This window comes from Anguilla anguilla, chromosome 7, assembly GCF_013347855.1.
Source record: "Anguilla anguilla isolate fAngAng1 chromosome 7, fAngAng1.pri, whole genome shotgun sequence".
Taxonomy (NCBI): domain Eukaryota; kingdom Metazoa; phylum Chordata; class Actinopteri; order Anguilliformes; family Anguillidae; genus Anguilla; species Anguilla anguilla.
This window is the reverse complement of record NC_049207.1, coordinates 16,898,410-16,917,021: the sequence shown is the minus strand read 5'-3', so window position 1 is coordinate 16,917,021 and position 18,612 is coordinate 16,898,410. Positions and strand designations below refer to the sequence as shown.

General features: G+C 41.8%; 1 protein-coding gene across 2 annotated transcripts in view; it reads right to left on the bottom strand.

The window, feature by feature from the left end:
* LOC118232281 (anoctamin-2-like) overlaps positions 1–18,612 on the bottom strand; it is a 45,949-nt gene that overhangs the window by 27,023 nt on the left and 314 nt on the right. Inside the window, exons 2-16 of one of the 2 annotated variants that reach the window (XM_035427146.1) lie at positions 17,515–17,687; positions 16,764–16,805; positions 16,140–16,460; positions 12,198–12,296; positions 10,375–10,529; positions 9,968–10,022; positions 9,123–9,174; positions 8,619–8,674; positions 8,424–8,471; positions 8,138–8,202; positions 7,616–7,750; positions 6,079–6,239; positions 4,938–5,020; positions 4,203–4,277; positions 3,049–3,135 (exon numbers count right to left, since the gene is read on the bottom strand). In XM_035427146.1, coding sequence (XP_035283037.1) covers positions 3,049–3,135; positions 4,203–4,277; positions 4,938–5,020; positions 6,079–6,239; positions 7,616–7,750; positions 8,138–8,202; positions 8,424–8,471; positions 8,619–8,674; positions 9,123–9,174; positions 9,968–10,022; positions 10,375–10,529; positions 12,198–12,296; positions 16,140–16,460; positions 16,764–16,805; positions 17,515–17,687 — 1,607 coding nt within the window. The remainder of the gene's footprint in view (positions 1–3,048; positions 3,136–4,202; positions 4,278–4,937; positions 5,021–6,078; positions 6,240–7,615; positions 7,751–8,137; positions 8,203–8,423; positions 8,472–8,618; positions 8,675–9,122; positions 9,175–9,967; positions 10,023–10,374; positions 10,530–12,197; positions 12,297–16,139; positions 16,461–16,763; positions 16,806–17,514; positions 17,688–18,612) is intronic. The other variant, XM_035427145.1, reaches the window with a different exon arrangement.

The following is an 18,612-nucleotide window of genomic DNA, read 5'->3' as shown; positions in this document are numbered from 1 at the left end:
TCCAAGGGTCAGAAAAGCTTCCGGGTGTTTGGTAGCTTGAGGTCAAAGGCTGTCAGAGGTATGAGTAACTGCAACTCAGATACCAAAAGCATTACTCTGTATATACACATTATTCCTGCAGTTCCCTATTAGAACATTAAAATCTGACATAAATCTTCTGGTATAGCCAGATGGCATTTACAGTTACACAACAACTCTCATCTTGTATTGCATCAAGACAATTAGAATAAAGACCAACGGACCCTTATGCTTGAAGAACCCACAGTCCAGCAGTGCCCTACACATATTATAACATCTATCCTGGTGCAGGGCCCACAGAGATTCTATGGCTGATTGTCTAGTTGGGGCAAACAGCTGCTGCACATCAGGCGAAAGAGGACCGTCTGGGACAGGAGAGGCTTCCAAAAAAGGCCATACTTTTTAGGGCAGCAGACCTCGGGTGGATATTCAATTCACAGCTCTCCCAAGCGGACTGCACTCATGTGAATGGCAAGGATAGATTTATGAGAAGCCACAGGGAGGGAAGGAAACGGGGCCCAAATCTCATTTTTAAGATATCGCTCCTCTACAGCACGGGATATCAGACTCCCTCTTCTGCTCCAATTACGAATGCAGCTTTTGTCCCGACCACAACTGCACTCCCATAATTCTATTTTTCTTAATTAGGTCATTTTAATGATTATTGATTTATAATTAATGTCAAATATATGTACATGCCATTAAGAATTATGCCTCACACTAACATCCCAGGGCTTTTAGTCAGATGAACCAATGTCTGTTTTCTGTAATGTGCTGTATGACATATAAGAGGTTACATGGGGCTGCTAGGTGGCTCATCCTGACTGCAGGTTCATCTGTTGAGAAGTGTCTTCCTCCACCTCATAGCCCCTCTTTTGAAATGTGGTCTGATAAGAAGTGGTGGCTGACATGACCAGTTTCTGAGGAGAGCATATGCTTGTCTGCAGCCTCCCCAATCAACAGCTGAGGTCACATTGCACACTCTGTTACATTTCTTAACTGATACAATTATACGCTAGCAGGTTACATCAGAGGGGTTCTAACCGCATAAAATGTGGGCCAATTTGAGGAAAATAAAAAGTTTAAAGACAAAACAAATGGTAATGAGCTAAACCTGCAGCATGTTAAATAAGTTTAAGAACAAAATTATACTTCAACACATTTTCAATTACCTTAAATTGATAAAGATCTAAATATAACATACACAGAGGGTTTCAGAACATCTGTTCTGCAGCAGCCACTCTGACCATGCAGAAAGCTTTTAATTGCATCACCATTGATTTGAATCGTTCCCATCATGCAGTTGGGCACTGCTGGAGAGCAGACTGTTTGGCACATAGATATCCCAGTGGTGAGCATGCTGAATGTATCATTACTAAATGAAGGACACAGCACAAACGTATGCTTATGCCCAGACCTGTTTATAATCCCTGATTACCAGCAGACAGTGGAAGAGACCCAGGGAAGGTAAGCCGCTTTGTATGCTCGCAGAAAGATAGCCACAAAACAGACAACACGGTTGGACGTCCACACCCAAGGTCCTTTCTTACAGCACACAAAATGCAATTATTCCCCACGATGGGCAGCTCACATTCGCTGTCCTCAGATTAACCAGTTCGGGAGAGATTGATAGGGAAAGATGGTAAAACCCAAGGCAGTGAGGGTCTGAGGAGCTTGTCTAACAGCTATCTTCCACCTCAGAGCCGGACTCTAGCAAGTTTGCACTATCGCACATTAGCCGTCTTGTCCTCAGTGTCATGTCCCAGCATGCATTGGGGAATATAGCCTGCTGTAGATGAGACAAAAGTATGGTAAACACGGAATCTGTGAAATCACTCCATTGCTGGGTTTTCCTGTATAGGGCTGCCACAAGATACAATTATACAAATATAGGCAGTTGTACTGGGAAGAATGTAGATTGGACTATAATTACAGGAGTCCAGCCTCAAACATACTGTATGTTCTGAAAATCATCATTTGAGACTGAATAACATTCATTCTTTTGTCAGAAAAATTATCTGAAACACCACACAAAAGCAATCATTCACTGTGAACAAGAAGCAGGCAGCTGTACTACTGTGGATTTGCGGCAAGTTGTTTTTATAATCTGCTGTGTATTAATTTCTTTTGACAGCAACCATCTGTGATCGGCACATTGAACAGACACAGCCAGTTAAATATCAGATATGTACGATTTTGAAAATCAGGTACAAGAATGCAAAAAAAGTGATTTTCTCGGAGGTAGAAATGCACAATCAAGTAATTTCACTCCATTCATGAGGACGGAATCCACAGGTTCCAGAAGGCTACTGTGTATGCACTTGCAGAGGTATAAACAATCTAATGCCATTATCCTCATATGCGCTGGCCAGCTTTCTTCTTCTAAGAAGATTAGTGTGTAAGAATGGCTGTGCAGCGCTACGTGCGAAACCTCTTCCCGTTTATACAGTCACTGCAGGAGGCAACTGAACTTGCCGCTTCAGTTGAGCTCAGATATACAACAGCATGAGCCACATGGCCAGCAGCACTCCTTAAATCATTAGTAATGAATTTAGGTAGGAGATCCCTATATCTTTTTAAGTATGCCTGTTTATCAAAAAAGGGTAAAACAATGTATGCATGAAAACTACAGAGCTAGCAAAGCTTTTTTTCACATTACAGTACGAGTACGTAATTTGCATCTGAATGCACCATTTATAACTGCCACTCATAGGGGGGTAATTGAAGTCCACTTCCTGCTGGTGAAGGAACATTCACAGAGCATTCACAGAGTGCAGGCTGGGTTTGTGAGAACCCTCAACACTAGAGCAGCACCGAGGCACTAGCACTACTAAGAGCACTACTCTACCCCTCGCCACGAAGCAGCTGTGGAGACAGGGACTGCGACGCGATGCCGCAGCTGGCCTGTAGCAGAGAGCACCTGGCCTCAGTCAGAGAAAGGGAACCTGGGGCCAGCCTGAGGGAGCCTAAGTAATCCATACGCAAAGCAGAACAAAGCAGAAGGGCAGGGTCAAAGAGAGCTCCGTTTACCAGAATCGCTACACCCACGGCAGAACGTAATCTCTGTCTCCATTTGTCCTTGCCGGGCTCCACCCTCTCCTCCACAACTCTGTCATGCTGCAAGACACACAGGAGTCTGGTCACACGCGCTACAGGCTCTCACTGCGACACAGCACGGCCAGGCGCAGGCCCTAGCTGCCCCCGCGGCTCTGGCTTCGTGATTGGCTGGTTCACGCCTCTGCGCTACAGGTCATCTGCCAAAGCCTTCCATCTCTATGGCACGGACTGTTGCGTTGCCATGGTGAGAAAACCCAGTTAATGAATTGAAAAAAAGAACACAAAAACAGCGTCCTTCTCAGAATGAGGCCGGTCTTTTTTGAGAGAGGGGTTGAAATCTCCGCAAGGGCACTGGACGTGTTGATGATTTGGCACCGTGTTTCGCTCCTGCACTACGTTCTCCATCCAAGCCCTGCGGCGTATGCAAAAACTGGAACCTTCCCCCAGAGAGCAGCTCAAACAGAGCACAGTCAATGCCATCTCCAAATATGTAGCACCAGCTGCTTCTAGAAAGAGCAAGGCATGATGGGAAGGCTTTTCCACCAGGCTTCCCTGTCCTTGGCATCAAGTCCTTGCCTCTGAGCTATGCCTTTCCACGGCACACAGCTTACAAGAACGACAGGAAAAACCCTTTATGGAACATTAACAAAGTTAGTATGCATCTACACTGTATATGCAGACTCTGAGCAGAGTGGCCACATTCATGTGAACACATCATATAAGCTTTTAAAGATAAACCCATTAGATAAGTCTATACACAGGCATAAAGAAAATTAGCTAATATTTTCGATTTATTGAGTGCATATTTCATAGCCTCTCTCACGCAGAACTCTCTTGAGCGGTGTGTCTGATTAAGACCATTCACCAGTCCCTCAATACATTTTTGTGATTACAATTTGTCCTGCTACAACAGGGATATCCAACCCTGGTCCCGGAGTTACTGGATAAGACTTTTTCCACATCAAATCCAGCTATCAATTTAGACCCAAGGAACTAGATGAGATGAGCCAACTATGCAATCAGCTTCTTTAATTTAAAAACGGCGAGAAAGAATGGAAATGAACAGGCCCTGTGGCTCTTCTGGTCTCCGTGCTGCAGCCTATCAGATTAAGCCAAGTCGTCCTCACCGCGGCCTTCTGCCGTTTACTCCTCCTCTGCCTCTTCTGAAGGAGGGTGGACTCGTACTGCGGTCGGGGGTGCTCCTAAAGACCAAAACATAAAGACCTAATTACATTTACATTCTCTCAATTTCCCTGGCCAAGCAGTGCTGTTCTGAGGTCAAGAAAAAGCTTTTCGGAGGAGCAAAATCAGTCTACAAGCTGCTAGTTCCAGAAACTAAGTGCTGAAAACCAAAACTCCAAACCTTCACTCGATCCTTTAGAAGATGGCAATTATTAAAAGGGAAAATAAAACAAAGCAAAAAAATAAGAAAACAGGAAAAAAAAAATCATTTTTACTTTTAGTTTGGAAATTTCCCTAAAAGGAAAGAAAGTAAAAGGCCTCCGCTTAACCTATTTAGGCTGCTATAAAAAGGTACAAGGCAGCCACATTTGCATTTTCTCCCTCCTGTTCAGTTCAAGGACGTGTGACCAAAGCAGAACGGCTCAAAACCAGAATGATATCAGTGCCCTTGTTCACCAGCTAGTGCTCATACATTTTAACACATAAATCTCATCAGTGATACCAAGCATACCACCTAGGTCTTTCATGTGTTGGTGTAAAGATGTTGCACAGTATCTGCCAACTTTCTGTGTATTTCCATTGACCACAACAACCTGAGGCCTTAATCTTTTGACCCAACAGCCTGACCTCTCAGGGCAACACGATGGGAGGTCCCAGGCCACAGCCTCACACTGACTCACCTCCTCTTCCTCCAAGGCCATCAGGTCCCAGCTGTGGTTCAGACTGATCTGCCTGCGTTTCCAGTGCTCCATAAACATGGCGGCTAGAGGGAGGGACACAGCTTCTATCAGAGAGTGACAAACTGTAGCACAGCAAGGGTCTGCCACTACCCTACTGCTGGAGGGAAATTACCCAGAATTCTACTCTACTCAAACCAGCCCCATGGCATGGGCATCTACACCATGTATTCTACTGGCTCCTTGGATGAGACACCAGAGACATCAGAGGAATCAAATTGGACTGGGTTGGACCAGGACCAGGGCTAGGCAGCAATGACATCACTGTAATCCAATTCAGTGTTACACACAAAGGGTGACTTAACCGGAACCCAAAAGGGTATTGTGTAAATCTCTGCCAACCGACCAGAGATTAGCCAATTGATACCACAGTGCTGATACTATTGGCTAATATTAATCTCCTCATTAATTCGGTCAATGCAAGACCGGGGTTAATAATAATCATGAAGTAACTGAGTACTAGAGTACTGGTGCTGCACCCACATAATTTTGATAGCAGTAAAGCTGATTCCCAATCTTGCTGACGGCTTTAAGCCTGGATGATGACATTATGTCGGCCACCTGTCTTGAAGATGTGAAAGCAACCGTGATGCCTGGTAAACTGAATATTTGTATCATGTTTTGGACATCCGAAAATGAAGCATAAAAGCAGTATCATCAGGGCAATAAAGAAGCAGTTGCTGATCAGCCTTCTATCTGATACACATGAATATTAACAATAGTATGATTCAAACATACTAAACAGAAGAATATACTGCAGTAAAGCTGTGCACTGCATTGCACAGAATCTGAAATGCATGTCAAAAACGAAAAACAAAAGCAATCTTAACACCAACATAAGAACAATTTGGTGATAACAGACAATTCAGCCCATCTAGGTTCACCCAGCACTGCATCAAACCTAAACTTTAACACCCAACGGTCTCTGTCTGCACTTCATGGCCTGGCAAGCTGTTCCACACACAAAGATTTTGGCGCCAATCTAAAATAGGAACTTTCCAATGTATAGTGCCACGTGCTATCGTGCTAAGTGCTATCGTGCTATGCAAAAAAAAAAAAAAAAATTAATGAAGTCGTATCCCACCCCAGAGGGACATGAAGACAGCGAAGAAGACAGTGGCGGGGTTGTCGAAGAGGTGGCTGGCGCGGCTGGTGTCACAGGCGGTGCTCAGATGCCAGTAGTCACAGGCGCCATCGCAGAGAGGACACATGGTGAAGTTTTGCCGCCTGTCACACATCTCCATGCTGAGAGACCAAGCACACACACGCACTGAAGTCTAACAGCATATGCTCTCAGCACCAGAGACAGTCCATAGTTCACAGCCCTAGTCCATAGATTGACCCCATAACCCTTAAAGCAGGGGGAGATGAACAAGACCATATTTTTGACCAAAGCTGATAACAGTGTAGGTGGATTTTTCATTTGGTATGAACTGGGATCAGTGTGCTGGTTAATTCTGAGTCCATCTATCTTTTTGCCCTGCTTAAATTTTATTACCATTAACTATGAAAACATGGCCTTATCATTATGGGAAAGAAAACATCTCTACAAACACATAGAAAATTATTTATCAGTCTCTCCCCCATAGTATGCCCCACAAGGTAGAACAGTGTTTGTATTTAAAAAATTGCATATTGGATATAAATTCTACAGTTTTATGTAAAATGTATAATACTCTGAACCTATTGCAATCTGAATGTACTGTGAAACACCTTTGAATCTGACACCAAAGAGCCACTGACCTTGAGATCAGTGGTTGGAGCGAGTTAGCTAACTATCATAACACTTCATATTCCCAGTGAACATCTAAAGCCGCCAGATATCCACAATGTACAAGAGCAGAAGTCAGCAGAGCAGGAATGACCTAATCGGGGGTTTATCTACCAGTTTTAAGAATGTGAGATGCGGAAAAAAATGAGAAAAAAGTAAATAAAAAGAAGAGACACACAAACTTTTAATTGCAACTAATAATTTCCAATAAAGTTACCAGTTGCTTATTGGGTGTTTAAAAGCACTGTATTCCTGTCTCAGCGACACAAACGGTTTCAACTTTCGACTTAGTTACATCAGCAATCATCAGCTTTCTCTGTTGTAACCAGAGAATTAAATCATAGGCAAGCACATAAATAATATGAACAATTATGGGAATAGCATACAGCACACTCAACCATTTACACAGCTTGTTGAATGCTTGTGACAGTGTGATACTTAACCCTTTAAGGTGTGAGATCACAAATATGTGTTTAGAATGTTTTTAACTGAACATTCTAATGCTGATATAACAGCCATTACTGGTAATTGAAAGCAATGTGGTTCTTTAACACTGAACTTGTGAAACAACATTTTAAAAAATCTACTCGTCAAAGGGTTAATCAACATAAATATTTTGTGTGCACTAATGTGGCTGTGATTTGCACACAGTAATGAAGCAAATTTCCCCAGCAAGCTGTTCCACTGAGGTCATATACAGTACAAACATTTATCTGGAATGCAAGATTAATTTGTGTGAAATAAATACCGCAGATACCTCTGAAACGTGTCTTACTTGTTACCCTTTCCCCTTGCCTGTCTCACACCTACACTTGTACAGGCTCCATGTCTCCATTAGAACAGCAGGTACCTGGGCACATTGGTTTCCATGGTGGCGTAGCCGTAGAACAAGACAATGACGCCCACTATGGAGGCTGGGATGAGCAATTGCGTGTAGACACCCAGCCAGGCAAAGTAAAGGCCAATCTTCTCCCCAAAGTACTTCCTGAAACCCAAGAGACCCACGTGTCACAAAACAGTTTAGCTAACACTGTGAGGGTTCATTTCTCTCTCTCTCTCTCTTGCTCTCATTTTTTTCATTTTATGGCCCCCCAAATAAGGGGACTACTATAATATAAAATTCTAAGATTAATTTGTAGCTGCTGGATAAGCAAAGAAACTGTATGGACTGGTTTTGGTGCCGTTCCCAATTGCCCCCATTGCTAGTAGACCATTCCCCGCCCCCTCCTCCACACACCCACCTATTCTGAAGGTGCCCCCATGATCCTATCCTTCGAGGATTTATCCCTTAATAATAAAAGGCACCACGTGGATAATTTGACTCTGCAGCGGCAGTGATTACATGGTTAACACAGATCTTCTTTCACGCTACCTTATGAGATCGACAGGCTGGTACTTGTAAAAGGCTCTGTATCTCGCCCATTCGTCATGCAGGAGCTGGAGAGGCAGAGAAGAAGCATTAAGAACCGATCTGGGAAAAAGAATAAATGTGGCTATTACCAGAAACTAGGTTACTGTGCAAGTGGTCTCCAAGTCTTCTGCAAAAGTCTAGCCTTAAAATAAACACATATTTTTTTTACCCGTAGAAATAGAAAAAATAGAGAAAATGACAAGAAGAGAGAGATGTGCAGAGGTAGAGCTAGAGGAAGAGCTCTCACCTGTCTGTCATTCCTCTGCTCCTCTTCACCAGTAGTGTTAAAGTCACCCTGTGGGAAGAGGGCAGGGGCTCATTTTCAATATAGCCTATCATAGCCAGTCAATATAGCAGAGCATCATCTAAGAAAACACTAGAAGGCTTTTTCTTTCCCTGTGCAAAATGAAAATTGAAACCTATCATCTCCAGTCCAACTCACATCATGCAGGGGGAAGGCACAGTCGTAGACACCTTTAGCTATTAACGTGATTATACCTGAAAAAGAGGAAGACGGAAGTAAGTCTTCCGAACAGAAACTTCAAAAGAGGTGATTCTCTCACTCTCCGCCACTCAAGTGTGCACTGAGCCCACCGGAGTCAAAACCTGCAGCTCCTCAAGAAACGTATATGGAACACAGGTTTTAATGGAAGCAATTAATCGGTCCCTCTAAGGGGCAGCTTTCACACTTGAGCGATTAACCTGCAATAATGAAGACGACTTAGAACAGCGGCTGAGGGGACATCGGTCCCAACGGGTCCCGCATAAATTTGAGACGAGGCCTGGAACTCAGCGACCCATTTTAATCTGCAAGGGTGGGACAGCCCATCCACCTTCACACCGGGATAGATTAGCTCGATTTGACCGAGAACCAGTCCTAGCTCACTTTACAGATTGCTGCTCCTAGAAAGAAATGGCTATGTCCCAAGGTGAGGTTAGGGCATACCCGTGGTTTGGCAAGTCCGTGTGCAGGAGGTGCGTCTCAGTATCTCGTACACCTGGGCAAAGGGGGGGAAAACACAAGAAATCAGGTTCTTAGAAAGGAATCTGGCAGAACTCTCTCATTAACAGAGCAGGCAAGAACTTCATAAAAAACTGCAGGATAACTGGCTACAGTACTTAACCTATAGCAGCCTGTTAAATAATGACTTACTAATTAGAAACCTGAAAGAAAATAGCCAAGAGGGGTTGTGATTTCCAATAGCACAGAGGTGCACAACAAGAGCTAATCCGTTTCATGATTTTGTGCCAGCTTCTGCTCTTAATTATTTAGTTCACTTAATCACATCTTTATCTTAGATTTGTAAAAGCACCCGCTACAGCTGCATAGTGCAAGTGTATTCTAAGGATTTTACTGTGCTCAAGTACAAGAGTGAACCAGCATAGTTTATAGAGCTATCAGAATAGAGCTATCAGAATAACTAAAACTAAGTATAATGGTTGGAACAAAACCCAGTATGCAGACCGCCCCTCCAGGACCGGAGTTATGCACCTCTGCTACCCAACACTATCGTATTTATAGCACACAGACCTTTCGTGCAGTTTGAATGAGAGTAGTTCTTAATATTCATCAACTGCTCCCTGTAAAGTGTTCATTACCACCTCATTGTTGCCTTAGTTCTAAACAAATACATGAATCACAAAACAAGAAGGCCAATCAGTGAATCAACCAATCAATCAGCCATTCACGCTGATTAAGGCTGCATGTAGATCAGGCAATTAAAAAATTATTTTTATTTCGGATTGTTGTTTTTTGCAAAGACTCATGTATCTCACTACAGAGTGACTTACTATTCGACTGCGTGTTGCGTTGTCAAAGAAAGTGTCTTTCTGCTGTATGTTGTACCTACAACAAATGAGAACGAGAGCTGAGCTGTGGAATTCAGTCTTCATTGCAGTGTTCCTAACAAGCAATTATTCTCATTAATTAGTTCAGAAATGCCTCACATATAAAAGTCAATCCGAAGTATCATTACTGTAACCTGAAGAATCGGATTTGTCAAAAAATCTAAAGCAGCACACACAATGTTATTGCCAATTGATTTCATTAAAAGACGCAAAATATTAATGTTGAGGAAAATATCTTTAAGTTATGAAAGAGTGTTTTAATCAGACAGCACTTTGATATTTCTAGTTTGTCTAGCGGATTTGTTGACAGCAGCAACAATACTCAAATCAGAAACAAAGGAAGCACTCACAGGTGTAATTTGTCCCGAGAGAAGGAGTGGGAGATGTACTTCGTGCGGCTGTTGCTGTTTAGGTGTGGCACTTTGGGCTGGAAAGGCTGGTTGATTTTGCGCCACAGTGCACTCATTGCACCTGAAAACCCCTTCTCCTCCTTCAGCTCATAACTCTGAAGGAACCATACCAACAGTGAACAGACTTGCAAAATCAATCAAAATTAGGGTGATTCATCTCTTGAATCACCCAATCAATCAATATTCATAGTGAGCTCCACAACGTGTGTAATCAAACAATTCACATGTGGATAAAGTGCGAATTCACAGCTTTTATTAAAGGGTATTTTTATTTATTTTGGTTTCACCATGTAGAAATTGCAGCACTTTTTATATATAGTCCCCCCATTTCAGGGCACCATTTTGGAACAAATGACTTCACAGGTGTTTATGATTAGTCAGGTGTGTTCAATTTCTCCCTTAATGCAGGTATAAGATAGCTTTCAGTATCAAGTCTTGATTCTAGGCTCTGGATTCTGTTATTGGCATTTGTCAACCAGAGTTGCCAATGAAAGTCAATGAAGCTGTAATGAGACTGAGAAATCAGGGAAAAAAAACAGTCAGAGACACTTGTCAAACCTTAGGAACACCACTAAGCAGAGGGAGAGCACTGGTGAGCTCAGTAATCACAAAGGGCCTGGTAGGCCAAGGAAGACCACTACAGTTGATGAAAGAAGAATTCTCACCATAATAAAAAAAAAAAAAAACCAAACATCTCCAACAGATCAGGAGCACTCTTTGGGAGGCAGACGTGAATGTGTCAATGACTGCCCTCCACAGAAGGCTTCACAAACAGAACTACTGAGGCTACACTGCAAGATGCAAACCACTAGTTAGCCGCAAAAACAGGATGGCCAGGTTACAGTTTGCTAAGAAGTTCTGGAAAAATGTCTTTTGGATAGATGAGAGTCGACCAAGATTTATTTGTATCAGAGTGATGGCAAGAGCAAAGTGTGGAGGCCAAAAGGAACTTCCCAAGATCCAACGCACCCCTTCTCATATGTGAAATGTGGTAGTGGGGGTGTTATGGTTTGGGCATGTACAGCTGCCACAGGCACTTGCTCGCTTGAATTCAATGATGATGTAACTGCTGGTTGCAGCAGAAGAATACATTCTGAAGAGAACAGAAGCATTTTATCTGCTCAAGTTCAACCATCAGCAAGACAATGATCCCAAACATACCCCGAAAGCAACAGGAATTTTTCAAAGCCAAAAACAGGGACATTTTTGACTGGCCAAGTCATTCACCCAATCTGAATCCAATTGAACATGCGTTTCATATGCTGAATAGAAAGCTTAAGGCAACGAGCCCCCAAAACAAGCAGGAGCTGAAGATGGCTGCAGTACAAGCCTGGCAGAGCATCACCAGAGAAGATGGTGATGTCTTTGGGTCACAGACTTCAAGCAGTCATTGCATGAAAAGGATATGCAACAAAGTAGAAAACAAGACTGCTTTCATTTAAATAAAATGAATATGTCCCAAACATTATGGTGCCCTGAAATGGGGGGGAGGCTATGTACAAATAGCGTAATATCTATATGGTGAAACCAAATTGTATAAAACAGTGAGACAGTAAAGAAAAAAATTTACCAAGAAAAAAAAAAATCCAAACATTTGTAGACATTTAAATTGGAATATCAGGGAAAAGGGAGACAGTAGGTGAAAGGATTTTATGTAGTCAAGCACTGAATAAGTGTTGTGGAACAGAGACAGAGACTCGAGCTTCCAGACGTTACTGTAAGAAGTGGAGTGGACACAAAGTTGAAGGGCAGGGGAGTCTCACCTTTATTGTGGGTACTTTGATCTTCAGGAACTCAGCCTCTCTGCTCAGGACCTGCCAGGGTGCATGCAGCCGAACAAAGCTTGTGCCGTGGGTCTTATGCTGGGAGGGAAGATAGCAAAATTCAAATAAATACCCATAAATACCCCCACCCCAAGTGTAAACATGTCTCTGTGCAGTGGTCTACCCTCCGTGGTAATGCAGGGTATCAAAGCTGCAGTCGTGCAACCTGATGCTATTCAACAGACCTGTAGCAGGAATCACAGCGCAAATCCTTGCTTCATTTAGTGCATCAAAAAGTGCAGCATTCCACAAATGCAGAATGGACATCTTGCAAAAACATTTCAGTGTACTGGCTCAAGATTTATGACATTCCATCATCATTTAAAACAAGGTAGGAGAAAGCACAGCAGAAACATTTGTGCAGGATGTCTATTTGTAAAACAATACAAAACAAAAACTGAATAATGTAAGCTTCAAAAGTCTGGATAATCCATTTTTGAGAACGAACCATTTCATTTTTTTCCCATTCAACAGACAAAGCTGTCTGCATAGTCAGCATCTGTAAATTCCTCTGACCCATCACTGATGTTAATTATCTCTACTGCAAGGCACATAGGACACAGGCCATACAGTTATATATTCCTTAAATTGTACATAATCAGTACCAATCAATGAAGTTAAGGCATTCTGTTTGGGAATTAGTAATATTCATGCATAAGGGGGGATGGGACTCTTGCTGAGTCTTGTGTGTTCTCTCCTCCACATTCTACAAATTCCACAGTCACTGTGAACAAAACTGTCCTTGTTTTACATATCTATCAAATAAGACTACATTCCTCAAAACGCTTACATCAAGACTGGTGCAGCATGGCAAAAGATAATGCATTGGCCAAGCTGACAGCAGATAACAAAGAGGCAGAGAACAGAGACACAAAGAATGGAAAAAGACACAGAGAGACATGTAAAGCTATGGATAGCTCGCACCAGCTCAATCACATTGGCTCCTTTTTTGGTCCAGGACAAGAAAGGAAGATAAAAATAACATGTGGATCTGAGAAGGTTAATTAGGATAAAATATTCCAATTAGCATTTTCAACTCAGCAGGGGCAGGCAATTAGGTCGATGTTAGTCCTGCCAGAAAAGGAGCCGTCGCCACGGCGATCAGGGATGGGTGACATTTCAGACCCAATAGGGGAAGCGGCTCTGCGTGCCACAGCGAATCCTGCGCTTGTAATTTTAAATCATTAACTGGGAGCAATTGAAGGGGAGTTGGATGTAACAACATGAGTGGTGCTTTCCTGTACTGACATCTGTGCCCTAAACACAAGCTTGCAAAATCATTAGACGATTAACATGATAATGAACTCGTTTAGCAATGCACACTTAGTGGAGTAAGAGCTGTCACTGCAAGCCCAGTAGTGACAGGGTATTCTGCTGCTACTTTGCTTTACTATTTGTGTTTTCTTGTCCAAAAGCCCTATACTTTCGCACAATTTTTTAGATCAACAGCATCTGAAATTTACATCTCAGTTACTGCAAGCACAGTGCACCTGAGAAAGTGAGAGAAGGTAATGACACACTTTTGGGATGTGGTGTTTCATTGGCAAATAACAAACTTATGATTCATATTTGAACAACATTTTCTCAAGGTATCAGGACACAAATACCTTCAAGCCTTGAACAAGTGGCAACAGTCGAGGGCCAGCAAGTGCATACACATACCAAATCTAAATTTATCCGGATTTCACTCCATTCAAAATGGGTGAATGGAGTGTGCAGTGAAAACCATCCAATCACAGTAAAACTACCGATGTGTGAAATAATACACTCTGAGATGAAAGCCACATTAAGAACACAGACAAAGAATCCTCAGTAATGAAGGAGATGAATGACAATAATTCCTAAGCGGTAGGTGGCATGGGTCACACACAACAGAGTGCTCTTGATTGTAGGCCATGGGGAAAGCCTCATCAGCACATCTGTGCATGATTATTGTTAATGGCAGGGGCAAAGGCCCATGTGAGAATAAATGATCCACGTCTGAAAAGTGTCAGAGAGGTTAATGGCGGGTTTCCACTATAGCTGCCTTCTGTCAAATTCTGAATGGTGGATGGGTCACAGTATGTGTGTGCATGTGAGTGTGTACTGGTCAGTTGGCCTTTATTGCACAGATTCACATAATACAGTCATATATATAAACTGGAAAACACAGCTGAGGATGAAGAATCAGGTCAAGTTCAGCTGTTTGCTCAAGGTCACAGCGGGAATGTTCTAACTGGGACTCATACACGCAGGCTTCAAAGCTCTTCCCTGAAAGCAATATGGGCTGTCCCTGCTCTCTCCCTCTGGTTTCATTTCACTTTAAAGCTATACTACATTATACATTTGCCCTGATATATACCAAATAAAAAAATGTATCCGTGTTCATGTGTTATTACAAAAAAGTAAAATAGCTTTCACTCACATCCAAATCAAACAGAATCATGTTGAGTAGCTACCAACATGATCTGAGGCTGCCCCTTTCCTTACGATTAGGCCTACATTTTCACCAAAGTATTATGGCCGTGAAATAATATCCACAACCAAAGAACAAAGATATTTTCACTAAATGTGTTGGTCCTATTTTTGTGACTTTTGTGTTTTCAGCTCCCAGCTTTACTGGCAATGTGTTCTGCTCAGCATGCTCTCTCTGTCCCACACAGAAATGACACTATCGGCTTTTCATGGGATTGCCAAGAAGCTGATTCTGTGCTGCAGCTCTCAAAAGAGAACACAGTTGACCCTCATCTTGGCTAACAGCTAATGTGAATGTATGTACTGGCTGAAAATACCCATTTACATTATATATTGTCACAAGTCAAACATGACTGAATATTTTTTCAAATGCCACAAATGTTGAATTATGCACAGAAATGAGCATACTTATATACAGCACCTTAAAGTTCACAAACTGTATTAAACTGTTGATGCATGTGTGATAGAGTGGAATCATAAAAAATGCTAACGTACCATGTTAATAGCACTCTCTGTTTGTCTTGTGACAGTACAAAACATAATACATTCTCTATTCCAGGTTTGATAACCTTCCACTTGGCATAATATTGGTTTAAATGTCAACAGATCTAATTGTAAAAGACGTATGAGACCCCAAGAGTAGCATCACATCCAAACAATGTACAGAATTCCCAGGAATGAAAGGCTAGTATTAAGGGGCTTGTACTACACTTGTAGTGTAAATTTGGAATCATATATTTTGTTCAGTGTAGCGTAATTAGATTTGATGCACATCTACTTGAAAAAGGAACACTAAGACTTATGGGCCCGAGCTCGGGACAATGCATTCAAGCCAAGTGCTTATGTACCCTGAAACCCCCTAAAATCATATAGGCTAACTTGGATGCCTTAAGATATGCTTAAAAATGTGCTGAAAAGAATACCAAGATGACAGGAAAAGTAGCAGAAGTCACACAAAATTGATTATGAAAGCAAAAATAATCATTATAAATAACAACAATTAATTATTAAACAAACACAGAATGCCCAACATTAAATAATAATGCAGGAGATAAGACCAGAGGCCCATTGGATCAAACCTTTAACGCGCTTGCCAAAGTTTGAAAAAGAAATGAAATGGCAGTTGGAACATTCCTTGTGAAATCAGAGTAATTTTGATACAGAGTAATGTACCACTATCACAGAGGCCAATATTCAGAAGTGTCTGACAGGGTTGCACTGCATTTGCACTCAGCAATCCCAGCCCATTTCAGAAAGCACTACTGCCAAAAATTGGCTTGCAAAAATCCAAACCTGTGCAGCAATTGCAAATATGCTTCTCCACTATATGTAACAGCTTTCATAGTAAATAAAATTTTTTAAAAACTATAACTTAAAAAGTGCAAGTTCATAGGCATGTTGCAAAAAATACAGTTAGGGGCTTCTCACCTCTTTGTCCCGTTCGATTTCCAGGCCGGCCTCTACCAGGCTTGCTTCAAACTCCTCTCTTACTGAAGTCTTCTCCCTGTCAGCAGGGTCCGGAGGCTCCACATCCACATCCACAGACACCTCCTGCACCAGCTGAGAGTCCTTTGTGCCCACGGTGATTTTAAAACTGCCATTGGAAACGACAGACAGTCTGTGGCCCAGAGATGAATGTCTCCTGAAGTGGTATACCAACACGTAGTCCACCTTCCTCTTTCCGTCAGAAAAGTACAGACCATTGTTCATGTCCTCTGGCGAGTCCGAGTCCAGTAAGTTGTTAACCACCTAAGGTCAAGCATAAAATAGCACTTGGTAGGTATTTTTGAAATCAATGGCAGCATTAGTGCTACATCACAAGTCTGAGTTTATGTTTTGTACATTGCATATGTTTTGTATATTGTATATTTTGTATATGTGTATATTAATGTGAAATTGCTCACTTAGTCACCACACTTAAAATAGAACTTAAGTAACGCTAAAAAGTTAAGGTTAAGTGACAATAAAAAGTTGCTCTTTATGTAAGTTACAAATGCAAGTTGTACTTAGTGTGCAGAATACAGGCTGCCATGTTCTAAACAGAGTACTCACGGGTATTTTGCTGTCGCTTGGCGTCTGCTGCATGGTATTCCTCTAAAACACAGAATCAAACAGTAATGGTTATAATTAAACGCTCCACTCATACAGAAAGCGTGCACAGTGAGCGCCTGTCTATACTCCATTTACATCGAAAAGCAGGAACAATCCATATTTCTCTCAAGACAATTTCTCCATCACAATACAAGGAATCCATCAGGTCGCTTGATTTCGGTGCTTCTCTCTTCTGAAGGCTAGAAAGAACAGAGCTCCTTGGCTCGCGCGCAAATGCTTATCGCCATGGAGATTCTTCGCTCAGGATTCGTCAGTGGCCAATTTCCAGAAAGAAAAAAAAAACACTTGTGCGGTTTAATCAAGTGGATAAGGCGAACTCTCGATTGATCTAACGTGTCTGAAGACAATGCATATTAACAAAAAGTCAGATAATGGCAAAATAAAATAATTTTGACATATTTGAATATTAATAGCTGAAATAAGTATTATGGCAGTATGCCAGTTGTCACCGACTTTAAATGAATGTATTGGGTATGCAGTTTCATATCTCAGTGTTCGTTTGAGGGATACCAAGAATCAACATAGACTAGCCAACTGAAAACTTAACATTTGCTATGCCCCCCCTCCCCACCCAGAGAGAGAGAGAGAGAGAGAGAGAGAGAGAGAGAGAGAGAGAGAGAGAGAGAGATGCGCGCGCGCACATGGACTATACTAAATAATCCAATCAATAATCGTCCCCCGATATACGTACAGTCTCTGGTCGCTCCTCGAAGTAATCAGAGGGGTCGAACAAGCCGTTGATCATGTCCAGATCATACTCAGACATTTGACGTGGTACACTGATGAATTTGTCGCTGTGGATCGAGGAAGACTCGCTTATGGCAGTCGAAATTTTGATTCCCTCCGGAGCACCATATGGTGGATCTGCATATAATTCGCAAATATGAGACAAGTTCTGTGGAGAATACGGCCTTTTTTGGGTATGGGGTAACTGGAAATAAAAATGATATACTATTGCACTGAAGCCATTCTTCTCCGATCAGGACCATGGACAGATACTAAAAGAAAAACCAGACATTTGCAGATGTAGCCCACTCATCTACCATGGCAACGAGTGCATTCTTAAAACTACCACTTTATATGGATGCTATGGTGAATGAGCCAATTTCGTGCCTGACTTTTTTTGTGCCAAATTTCAAGCATGATATTTTTGATGATATCAAAAATCAAATAAAATAAAATAAAAATGTAATGTTAACGTTAATATGTTATTGTTCCAAATACAATTATTCCAGCCCAGATCCAAAACCCCAAAGTCTTGTAGTCGACCCACATGTCAAAACGTTACGTGAAAATTAAGTAGGCCCATAAAACACATGCTCATGCTCAAACTTGTGGAGGCAGTATACTTAACGGCCACACTAGCAGGCATAAATCTATATGTAAAGTAATTTAACTAAATTATAAGGCGAGAACGTTAAAACAACGAAGACAAACAATTTTAGCAGCCACACATTTTACCTGATGCTGGTACAAATATTCCTGAAATAGCCAAACTTAGCATAGCTAATTACAACTTGCTACAAGAGAATTCGTATTCACATAATAGGCGTCGGTCATCAACTTATTAATAACGTTCTGTGCCCGTCTCAGCGGATACTATAAGCCAATTATTGAATCAGTAAACAATTCAAGCAAATTGCGTGTAGTGTGTTGTGGGGAATGAAACGTAGTAATCCTTTCAACAATCATACGTGTACTCACACAGAAACATCAGTGTATACATTAATTATAATGGGTTTCTTAATGCGGTAACGATACATTTCCAACACATGAGTAGCAGCGTCTT